We start from the raw sequence: 12,777 nt of genomic DNA on the forward strand, positions 1-12,777 counted from the left end.
TGGGACTTAAAATAAACAATTAAGCCTCAGAGTAGATGTATCATAACTTCCATGTAAAAAAAAAAATACTGGCTACTTACAACATAAGGACAGAAAGCACAGCGACCAAGTTCAAAACCAATAAATGCACTGCAACACCAGAGAAGTACCACTATTTAAATACTGTATGCTTTTCACTGTCTTCATTTCTCTCTGTTAATATTTACTCATGTCACAGGACAGCTGTATTTTCAGTGCTTCAGCTAGTTGCAAGCCTCAGTGGTTTTCAGTTATCACAACATTGAATGTGCTTTCTCATTTCAACAGTCAGAAGTAGGGATGTCACGAGAACCGATACTTCAGTACCAAGTTGATGCCAAAATTCTTAAAAACTTGTTTTTCTACAGCCAAGCAAGTACCATCAGGGTTCAAGACGGCGTCCCATCGTCCCGGGGACAATAGACAATTTGTTTGGGACGCAGGGAGAGGAGGCAAAGAACGTATATTGCCAAGAAGTGAAAGTCAATTGTTCGTTCCATTGCAACATCAGCGCCCAGCAGCAAAGCTACGCTTCCGCCATTTTGGACTGAAAGCGACTACCGGACGTCCGCCTAAAAAGTGCCGTACAAAAGTAAAACAAAATTATTTCTATTCTCTTGTCATATTCTACCGAAATGGCCTGTGTTGAACATTAAAACATTATAAATATTTATATTTATCTTCTATACTCTTTGTGGTAGGTGCCATTGATTTACATTATGATGCGTTCATAATAATAGTTGGTTATAATTCAGTAAAAATTTGTATTGGTCGAAGGTCAATTCTAACGCTATCATGATGTATTCAAATGTAATCTTGTAAAATATAGTTTTCGGCGAGAAACTTGAATAAATTCAGTTGTTTCAAGGAGATGCTTTCACAGCAATATAAAAAAGATAATAGAAAAGGAATTATGACCTGATTAACTTCCTAACAAAAACCAGTATGCAAACGATAATAAAGTAGTTTATGTTGAAGTGTATGGGATTCATTGTTTTACTTTTGTTTTTTACGGTGGTATCAAATTGGTGTCGAGAATCGTGGAATTTCACTGGTATTGGTATCGTGACATCCCTATTCAGAACGCATTCACAGTGTTGTAACAAGGACATTAAGAAAGAAGATTTGAAATGTTGATGACACCACAATATTATGATATACTGGAATACTGACTAAAATAAACACAAGATACTTTTTTTGCATATTGTGCAGTCGTACTGCACACAGTCACTGACTCAGAGCAGCAAAGACAAACACAGGCCTTGGACTGTAACAGCTCCACCTTACAGATTCATGTGACTCCTCCAACCATCACCTGACTATCTCTCTCCTTTCTATGGAAGCTGCTTTCAGGCAGGGCAACCAGGGGAAGACTTGACCCGAAGTCAAATTTATGTTCAAGGAACGGAAGATATTCAGGAAGGGAGCACAGAGACTGTTTGTCTACGTGCTATACCATCTTTAAAACATCTCGACGCTACATCCATGTTACGCGGTGCTCGCAGATCGCTGACAAGACAATATCTCCAGTCGCTGATAAAGTGTGCCTTTGACCGAACCCCGAGAGATAAAGGGAGCCAACCTTTGGGACGGGAGGGGACAACTTCCAGCGGGCTGCACTCCTGAGTCTGTACCATGTCCTCATATTTACATGTGAATCCAGAGGTGAGTCAGAGAGGAAGCAGAAGGAGAGCACTGTAATCAGTGAGTCACTTTGCATACCCAAACTTCCTTTTACAGGCAAGACAGGGGCCTTCCACTGTGTACAACCAGCACCCTATGGTGGCCCAAGGTAAAGTAGGAGCCTTCCAAACAATCTGGGGCACCGTGCAAAGAGGCATCAGTTCTGCGCCTTGCCACACTGCTGCAGTTATCAGTATTTCCTAACTACAGTATCTGGAGTACAATTGGTATTAGGAAAAACTCTATACAGATTGTAGCCAAAATCAAATCATGACCCACATACAGTAGCTTTTGTCCAGCCTTAGAGACCATGAAATGTAGTCTATCAACTCCACAAGTAGGTTGTTACCATCACCAACACTAACATGAGCAACTTTAACTACAGCATTATTACATGTGTTTACAGTCACACATAGTATACAAACACAATTCCAATGAATTGGGCATTTTAATACAGGTCAGACCAGGCTTTGCATATCGCCATGGTGAGATGTCAAACACACCGACACGAGGAGATATACGTATAATTTTCGAAAGGAAGAATACAACTGCTGCTTGCCTCGCCACACCCAGAGTAAACATACCTCAGCCATATTCATATATGACATGACACCAGCACACACCGCAGAGCGCTCACCTCAAACATGACACAAAGAGGATGTACAGAGCAGGGATGTGACAATAGTTTACAGGCTGTAAAAAAAACACTGCACTCGTCTTGTTCTCATTACAATGTAGCTGCACAAATAACTGATTACATAATGTATGCAGTCATAAACAATCTTTTGTGAGCCTGCAAGTATCCAAAACTTCATAAAACATCTTTAAATGTTTGAACTCACTATTGTGCACAGTCGATGAGCTGGTACTCGTTGGACCTCTCAAAGCACGCCTTCACTCCCTCGTCGTCCCACAGCTTCTTTGCATGATCAAAGAACTCCTGAGGAAAAGAAAAAAAAAAAACATTAAGAAACAGACAATAACGTATATTGGACAACAAAAAGACTTTAAGGCAGGGTGGGCGATCTTGAGAAACTAGCAAGAGTACACTAGACTTTTAAAAATGATCCAACTGAAAAAACCCAGCCCAGTGCTGCCAATTCTTTTCCAATAAAAGTAGCTAGCAGCACTAGCTCCAAAAGTCGCTAAATGTAGCAAGAAAGTCGCCAAGCCAGCAACATTGACAGTCCATCCCCTTCAGGCCTCCCTCCAAAGCCACTCCCCCCACTATAGAAAAATATCATGATGAACGTGATTGGCAAACGTGGCTATTGTTAGTACTCACATCTGTCACGCTGGCAGCTTGTGGAAAACTCCGACAGAGTGCGCTCAGGTAGGTACGTAGGCAGGCAGAGAGACAGGTAAACCGTCCAATCATTACATTCGGGCTGAATGAAATGATTGGACCGGTTTATTACTGTCCTGCGACAGCCTAAGATACCAATTTTTTTTATTTTTTTTGTCAGAGCATTTGATTTATTGATTGCTGTCGGGTTGAATGAGAATTTAAACTAATATGACAGAAAGTGTTTCTAAAATCTTTACCAACCCTGCCTTTAAAGTATAATGTCATGATGGGAATGTCAGCGGTCTTGAATCCATTTATATTGATACTGTTGAAGCACACTGCACAGGGTAAACCCACCTAAAGCTACTTTACCAACATAAAGATCCTTAAAAGTATAACATGATCTTTTCCAGAGTGATAAAATGGTCATTAAAGGATGTTTACTTCATTTAGACCTACACACAAAGGACAACAACATGCCCGCTTTACAGACTTTTTGCATACATACTGTATAAAATACAGGTGAGTATTAATAGGCAAGTATGACATGTGTTCAGTAACTGCAGACATTTGGCAAATCTGAACTGTACTTTTAAAAAGTGACTTAAAGTTGTTGAAACTCCATGACAACTGGATATAAACAAACTTCTACTACAAATTCTATTGCCCATTTTATATATACACCGATCAGCCATAACATTAGGACAGCATGGGTCACCCTGACCGGTCTGCGGCTACGCAGCCCCATACGCAACAAACTGCGATGCACTGTGTGTTCTGACACCTTTGCCTTGGACCACTTTTGGTAGGCCCTGACCACCAGAGACCGGGAACATCCAACAAGAACTGCAGTTCTGGAGATGCTCTGACCCAGTCGTCTAGCCATAACAATTTGGCCCTTGTCAAAGTTGCTCACATCCTTACGCTTGCCCATTTTTTCTGCTTCCAACACAAAGTTCAAAGTTCAAAATGCTCACTTGCTGACTAATATATCCCACCCACTGCCAGATGCCATTGTAACGAGATAATCAATGTTATTCACTTCACCTGTCAGTGGTCATAATGTTATGGCTGATCGGTGTATATTTATCCAAAGAGAACTAATTGGTCAAATACACAGTTTCTCAACTTCACCAAGTACCCCCCTTACAGTTACACACAATACACACATACCCACATATGCCCACGACAACCACTGTCTTCTACTGGTGGTCACAGAGCTGTTTAGTTAAAGCAGCTTGGTGTCAACGACTGCCGTTCATTAGTAAAAGAGCAAAGGCAGTAGTAGAATATCTTACTCAACAAGTATTAGTATTTACTTAAAGGCATAGCTCAACATCTTGGGAAACACGCTTATTTGTTTTCTTAACAGGATGGCAGCCTGCTTGTAAACTTTCTGTTATTCTGTGTAAACAATCTACCAAAATCTACTTCTGAAAACATTTTAAGCCAGAAATAGGCTATGCCACTGCTGAATCTCGTTTTATTTTAGAACTAGATCGCCTAGTATGACAACTTGTCAAAGAGCCGGACGTGTCGCGCTGAATGGGTTCATTTGCATAAAGGACTGTTCCCCGCCTTTTCATTTTGAAAGCGCAACGGCCAATGAGGAAACTCCAACACTCGGCCGACCAATCCTGTAACTTCATCACTCAGTCAGTCACTCAGTGACAGACATTTGCGTTTGTAGGGCTGGCCCTCTGTGGTCCAGCCAAAAATATGACTACCAACAGCTGGGCACAGTGCTGTGCACAACTTCCCAGAGTCTTGTAGTCAAAATGAGGTTGCCAGGTTTGATACTGTACCATTGAGCTTGTACGGGGAACTACACTAAAACCTGAACTCACAGACCCAATCTAGCAATCTGCACTACAGCCAGAGACACAGCACAAGCATGCTGGTGGATATATAAACTGTTCGTCAAGAAGTAGTTCCAGCATGTAACTCCCCCTAAAACCACTATTTTTTACATTTTTGTTCTGTTGTGTACGAATTAAACAAACAAGATACAAGCTCCAACAGCTATGTACTTAATGCACAGACATTCATTGATATAAATATAAATTTTCTCCTCTCTTAAAGAAAGCAATCAAGCTTTATTTCCATAATGATCAAGCGTTCCTTTAACATTTATCATATTATTTGTCATATTAATCGTAGAGGTAGAAGTATTTGTACTGAAATCTACTCAAAATACAAACCAGAACGTGCAAAGACTACAGTAACTCAGTTACAAATGGTCATATGAATGCTCTTCGTAGTGCTGCCCACTATTTCTTCATTTTGACAGCTTCTCACATGTTGTCTATCCAAGTAAAAGAGGGTCACATCAAACTTAAAGTAATATCCTTCTCATTATGCCATAACAGCATAATTGTAGGCCACTCTGTAAACAAGTATTCGAATGTGAAAGCAGAAATACTGATTTTATATTTCAAAAAAACTTCCCAAAAAAAGCTATTTGCAGCAGCAGAGGGAGGTGATTCGAGTTCTCATTCACTTCCTTGATACAGAATTGAATTTAAGCTCATGACTTTCTCACAAGCTCTCTTCTCTGCACTGTAACCTAAAGCAACAAAGGGTGGTACACTCGGAGGCCATAACTGTGATCAAATTCAGATAACACTACAGAAAGAGTTCATTACATCTCCTAAGATATACAAATATAACTTCTCCACTTCCTGCTGCGCAAACTCCATCCATATGATGCTGTAAATGACGATACATGGGGAGCACTATGGGGGGAGCTCGTCTTATCAATGACTTTGAGACATTTCCCAGGACTCTCTGTATGCCCTAAACTAAGATGATTGGGCTAATATCCCTCGTCCGTCGCCTCCTGTGCACATGTCTCTCAGATGGGCTCCTCCTCTAGCCTGGAACCACCACATGACTCTCTGCACTCAGCACTGGCTCTGCGCTCTGACTGGGGAGAGGGTGAAAGTAGCCCCGAACCAGAGCGAGGGAGAAGGAGCCTGATAAATGATCACATGCTCCGGGAGATCTCCTCTCGGCAGATCCGGTGATTAAGTTCAACATGGAAGAAATCCACTGAAGTCTCACAGAGAAATAGAGATGTTAACATTTGTTTACTTTTTTTTTGTTACAGATGAATATAGGCTCACACTTTAGCTACAAGCATAACCTAAACAGGGATGCCATCATGTTAAGGGTGTTTACGTACATTATAGCATTATTTTTAATTTTACAACCATGGTTCAGGTTTGCATTTACCTGCTACACCAAACTCTTGATTAACAAAGAAAATGAGGCCATGTTTGCTTTCTTGCCTGTATTTGCTTCCACTTCTGTTGCAGTCAAACTTTAACACCCACCTCAACTACTATCAATAAGATTCAACAGCGCTGATTACATTCTTCTGTTATTAGTTCTGCAAGTCTCCACAATTTTTATTTTATTTTTTTTAAACCAGCAGACATCGAGGGGCTTGAAACCCAGAAGAAGGGCCCGACAAAGCTAGCAAGCTGGATGGAGGAAGGACGAGGGGTAGAGGGTGGAAGGGGCAGAGAGTGGAGAAAAAAAAAAAGCAGAGTATGGTCCTCAGGGCTCTTTTCCACAGAGGCGTGTGACACTGGGCCTTTGAATAAATGCAGTGTGTGCTGCACTGCCCTACAGAGGAACTGATAACACAGAAAGACACCAGGAGGGAATTTGCTTTAACACAAGCTTTTTTAACTCTTCCCAGTCCACTCCCCCCTCCATCATCAGACATGAGATGCTGATCCTCTGGTGGCTCTGTTAGGACCGACTCTCAGTTCAGCCTCAGTTTCAGTGTTAATCAAGTTGTGTGCGTGATGTAATATTTCACTTGAATCATATAGGTCAGGCTGACACAGGGAACAAAATGGCCTAAATCTGATTCGACTTAGCAAAACAAAGTTGTGGAGCAAATGGCTTGCATCTTCCGTCGCGAGGGGACATTAGAATTCCTTTGGGTAAAGAGACCTTTGGCCTTAGAGCAAAACGTACAGCCACTAATCTCAAATCCCTCCATACATAGCCAGCTAGACAACCAGCTAGCTCCGGCAAACCATCATTTACTGGATTTGAATAGAATAGCTGTGTTAAAGAACAGTCACACAGCACAGAGACCTAACTTTCATGGGTTACACACTGGAGTACAGACTACTTTAGCTAAAAAAAGAGAGCAAAGGAGAGAGGGAGCGACTGTTCGAGACTGTTCATCTTTCATAACACGGTTCCAAAAAACGGAGCAGCCCTTCGTGCTACCCTTTGCCCCACATCATGGATCTTCAGGTAATCAATTTAAGGAAAAAAAAAAAAACTTCCAGGACTGAAGCTGTTCATCATAAGCAGATCACCACGAAGCTAACAACAAGGGAATGCTATAGAGGTGCTACCCTTCACGGCTGTAGTGAAGAACAAAAGCGGCACAAAGCAGGTCACGTTCCTTAATAGAGAGTCGTAATTATGGGTTGGCCTGTAAACTGACATCAGACAACATTAACTGAAGTTACACTGACAGTTGCTGATGTAGAAGAAGATTTAAAGCATTCGTCGGTACAGTAATTCTGCATCCCCAACACAAAAATAGATCAGTTCAACGATGGGTGAGGCTGAACTTAATATGAAGCTCACTTTGCACAACACATGGTAATTCATACCTTAAAGAAAAAAATCCCAAGAACAAACTTTTGTGGGGCTAATCCTTGTCCTTTTGTTGAGAGTGTATAGAAATAACATTGACAGGTCTCAAATGGTACTCAATAGTTACAGTGACCTGCTTCCTTTAGCATCAGAAGGACAGGATTGCATGTCTGATGGAGAGAAAGCTACATGGTGCAAAAACAGTGGGCTCATTTGAATTTGCTCCACTTCAGTCGTCGGACGCTGTCGGGTGGCTAGCATAGCCACCACAGTGGCATTTGTTTCCATTTGCATAGACGACCGTTTGTGTCGGTGCTTTCTTTTCCATGGGCCTACTGTTATCCCAAGCTACTGCAGGGAAAGCTTTTACAAAAAAAGGATGCTTTGATGATGAAGGCCAGCAAAACTAAGCATGTCGATTTACATATACGACAAGGGGAAAAGGTTGTCTTACAAGTTCCCGAGTGTAGCTAACACTTTCAGGCCTATTTTGTTGTGTTGGAGGCATGTATTCTTAATATTCATGTTCTATCTGTACCATAGATCATGTGATTTTTACGATTTTACGCCACCATACAACAAACATACAGGAAGAAATCCATCCCATTATCATGTAGAAGAGACACCAACATCTCCACCAACAGTACCTTCTAAAGACCATGATGCAATGCAGCCTTAGTTATGTCGCTCTTCGCCTTCCTATTTGACCAACCAGACACTCCACACTACAACATTGTTCTCAGATTAAATTAAATTGACGGGAAAAACCTAACTGCACTATCACGTCAAATTACAATGCCCAATAAAGTTATATAATTTGATAAACAACACTATTATTTCAATCGCTACTGCAAAAACCAACAACTGTAAACACAACATAAGGGTGAGTCCAGACCTTCATGAAAGAAGGTAGAGAACACAGCAGAGATAGATAGGAGATTTTAACCTATAATGTGCCCGAGTAAATGAAGGCTTGATCTACCTCAGAATGCCTGAAGAACTTTTCCTTTCATTTACCAAAGTACAGAGATGCTTTGATTAAATCGGTTTCAGAAAATGTTCTGAGCAGAAACAGATTAGAACGAGTTGGGAGTTTATTTTTGAGGAGTCGCAGCCAATAAAAGCTAGTTTAATGACTCATCTCCATGGTCACCACTATGCAGTAAAGCATTTTAGTGATGTGTGAAGACTTTCATATTGTCTCAGTAAGGTACGTCATATGACTAGGTCACTTTGAGCGTGATGATTGTACTGTGAAAATTAACACCAAAACGTTTGGTTGAATAACTGATTGAGAAAATTCTGGGCTGTTGGTCAGAAACAACTAGAGCTGCAACGATTACTCGATTAGTTGTCAACTATTAAATTAATTGCAAACTATTTGAAGACAAAAAAGTCAAAATTCCCGATTCCAGCTTCTTAAATGTGAATATTTTCTGGTTTCTTTACTCCTCTTTGACAGTAAACTGAATATCTTTGAGTTGTGGACAAAACAAGACATTTGAAGACGTCATCTTGGGCTTTGGGAAACACTGATTGACATTTTATATACAACTAATCGGTTAAATTGAGAAAACAATTGGCAAATTAGTTGATAATGAAAATAATCCTTCGTTGCAGCCCTGATAAAAACTTTCTAAATGGTACAACCAAAGCTACAACCATCACTCTCTCCACCTTTACATATACAGCATGTCATTCAGGGAAATGTAGGACGTCAAACATTATTAGCTAATTTGTTTTTCCATCCACGTCAATAACTTATCACAAAACAACAACTAAAACTGATTGACGTGCGCTTTGTTAAGAGAAAGTTTCCCTTAAAGATGAATGGACATGGTTCACCATGACATCATCCCTCCAAAAGTTTCCAGGTCAAACATACTTCCACTTTTCACAACGGCGCCAACAGGTGAAAGCCACAAGTTACTGATTGGCCGTGATCCTGCGCTGCTGTATTGGATATCATGCCTGGTGGCACTAAGTGACAATGTAGTGGTGACACTGACGGCACAAGTGAAGCCTGAGACCGATGACAAGCACAGACAGTCCAAACAGAGCCATGTTGTTCCCTTTGGCCTGGCCGGGCCTGGGAACTCAACGCCGGCTCTCCCCATGGCCCTGGCCCTCACACACAACACAACATCACAGCAGCACAGGCTACTGCTGCCCTGTTAACAATCACTGTGGGCCCTGTCGGGAAATTAACATCCAAGATCCTTCTACTGGATATTCCTGTGATGTAGCATTAAATAAAGTTGCTGAGGGAAGCTGGGAAACATTGTGCAAAGATGTAAAGAAAACAAAGCAGTGAAGTAATGGATAAGACAGTGAGTAGTAGTATCCTCTCCACAAGGCCTGAATATTAGCTAGATTTTGAGGCCTTGTTGCAAAAGTCATATGCCATATTGTGGCTAAGAGATAAAACACACATGTGAAATTCATTCCTCAAAATCTTTTTATAAGGTGAGCAGCTGCGGACTTGATCAAATATTTCCCAAAGATAAAAGACGCTGGGCTGCAACTAACTATTATATTAATTTAGGGCTGTCCTCGACCGGAGACATTCTTAGTCAACTAACACACATACGATGTTGACGACTAATCGATTAGTTGATTTAATCGACAGATCTATAAAACTGAGTTTCTCACACAAAAGCACCACTTTAAATCTTGTGATAACCAGAGATGTGCTCATGGGTTTCTTGGAAATAAGTCATTCAGCATGAAAAAAAGCATTAAAAAAATGACTAATCGAATAAAGAAATTTTAGTTGACTAAGACAAAAACTACCAATAAGTTGACTAATCGATTAAGATGGGGCAGCCCTATTTTCATTATTGATTAATGTCAAAATAAAAAATGTTAAGGCTTCAAATGTCATGCTTTGTCCGACCAACAGTCCAAAACTCAACGATATTCCTTTTAAAATGATAAAAGACAAATATATGCAGCAAATCGCCCACCAGAGAAGCTGGAACTTGGGAATCTTTGTCATTTTTGCTTGAAAAATGACTTAAACGATTAATCAGCTATCAAAATAGTTGCCAATTATTGTTCTGTTGATATACTAATCCATTAATTAACTTGTAGTTTCAGCTCCCTCAACATGAATAGCGATGACCGTCAACTCCAATAAAACCAAAAGAAAAATGTGGGTCAATACACCAAAAGGAGACTAACTCTGTACTTGATTCATAAATAATAACATGTTAATACCTTCATTTGGTTCCTATAAAAGTGTATCAACAACAAAAAAAAGAAAATTCAGACCTCTAAGAGTTCACTGTTTTGCTGTTCTGCACAGCCGGTGTCAAACAAGGAACACTTTCAAAATTATGTAAAACATTATCCACATTTCCAACACATGACCAAGCGCTATCAAATGGCTGATCACACACTGAAAAGAATCCCATGTGCTCCAACTTGCATCCAAATCCACATCCAGTACATCTGGGAATCAAACCTTTGACAAGCACCTGAACCGACCATTTTATACAAGTTAGCTGACATTTCCATTCATAACTTCATATCTCCTAAGGGAAAAACAATGCCCTTAGCTTTGTTTTGTTAAAATAAGATCCCACCACATCATAAAAAGGAGTAAATCAAAGAAGAGAATTAGATCTGCTATAGCAAAATGACATTTGACAACACTGAGCTATATCAGCAAGATCTACATTGTTGGCAATAAAAAAACAGCAAATGCTCTCATCACATAGCATCCAACACCCACACAAACACACATTAAGAAAGACAAAAAAAGCACATATGTACTGTACAAGTCTCTCTCACACATATTCACATCTGCACACAAACTTTGTGAACGTCTTACCTGTGAGTAGTCAAAGTCGGAGAGGGGTGCTATGCTTTTGATGTATTCGATTCTGAATTGGTCCTCTGGGTTGGCTAGCGGGACTGGGGGTATTAAAGTGCTCATCGCAGACACTATAGTCTACGAAACAGAAGTTGTGGGAGAAAAAAAACAAAAAACAAGCAAGCATTAAACAGGATGAATACAGGAAAAAAAAATCTAAATCGTAAGCCTGTATAATAATAATAATAATCAGTAAAGTGGGATTGCATTGCAACAGAGCCATTGAGCACATTTTAGAAAGCGATACAGATGAAAACTCACCACTATGGCATCCTTCACGTTTTTCCGAATATCTTGGATTTTCTGTTTCTTTTCTCTGCATGGGAATAGACGTGTGGGGCAAGCGGTTACGAAAACATCAACCACAGCAGACCACAAAAGATTTATCATCAAGGTGGTTATGAGTAAGATAGAGGTTACAGCCAGGTTAGACTGCATTCTTAATACAATTATACTTATGGCACAGGTGTCGAGGCTGGGAGAGGTAACAGTGAAATGCAGGATGGGGGGTAAAAGTAAAGGGATGTTGTAGTCATTTTGTTAAATCTTTAAAAATGCAAGATTATGCCTTCTATTGTCTAAAAAAAAACAGCCTCCACATACACACATCTAGTGTATTTTCATACAGTTACAGGACTCTTGACATGTACTAGGCCTGTTTAAAATAGACCACTGGTAAGATCAATGCCATGCAAGGCCTTGCAGCAAAACAAATCATCAATAGGCCTGGTGTCGATCACAACCTTTCACCCTCTCTCACATGAAACAGGAAACGGGGAATTATTTGGCATCTGTGTGACACCGAGATCATCACATATGTATGATAACTGTACATGTACACGAAGAAAAGGAGGAAAAGGCAGAGAGAGAGCGAGAGAGAGAGAGAGAGAGAAGGAGGTGGGGGTAAAGATATTAGCTGCTTTGCATGGGATACTGGGCCCAACAGGCGCTGCAGTGCCTGGGGAAAATCCATTCACAGGCTATTCTGGCCTCCACAGTGTTATTCATTAGCAAGAGAGGCCATACGAATAAAGCATTAATATGATGTTTTTAAGGGCGTTAATGTGGCTTATTTAGGAGGTTATATAGCAACTCACTCCGCGTTGAAGCCGTTGACGTGTAGGATCCTCATCTGCTTCACAATGGTGCTTTTTCCGGACTCTCCCGCACCTTCGGAGAAAATAGACCCACAAAAACACATCAAAATACCACCGAAACGAGCACGAACATGGGCATCCAGGTTAGCGTGACAACCATACGTGTTTTTGGACATGAAGCACAG

General features: G+C 40.6%; 1 protein-coding gene across 2 annotated transcripts in view; it reads right to left on the reverse strand.

Moving 5' to 3' along the window:
* Positions 1-12,777, reverse strand: part of LOC141777573 (guanine nucleotide-binding protein G(olf) subunit alpha) — a 67,761-nt gene that overhangs the window by 34,658 nt on the left and 20,326 nt on the right. For both annotated transcript variants that reach the window (XM_074651964.1, XM_074651965.1), the window contains exons 2-5: positions 12,593-12,665; positions 11,757-11,811; positions 11,454-11,573; positions 2,544-2,641 (exon numbers count right to left, since the gene is read on the reverse strand). In XM_074651964.1, the coding sequence (XP_074508065.1) occupies positions 2,544-2,641; positions 11,454-11,573; positions 11,757-11,811; positions 12,593-12,665 (346 nt within the window). The remainder of the gene's footprint in view (positions 1-2,543; positions 2,642-11,453; positions 11,574-11,756; positions 11,812-12,592; positions 12,666-12,777) is intronic.

This window comes from Sebastes fasciatus, chromosome 11 (assembly GCF_043250625.1).
Source record: "Sebastes fasciatus isolate fSebFas1 chromosome 11, fSebFas1.pri, whole genome shotgun sequence".
NCBI classification, from domain to species: Eukaryota; Metazoa; Chordata; class Actinopteri; order Perciformes; family Sebastidae; genus Sebastes; species Sebastes fasciatus.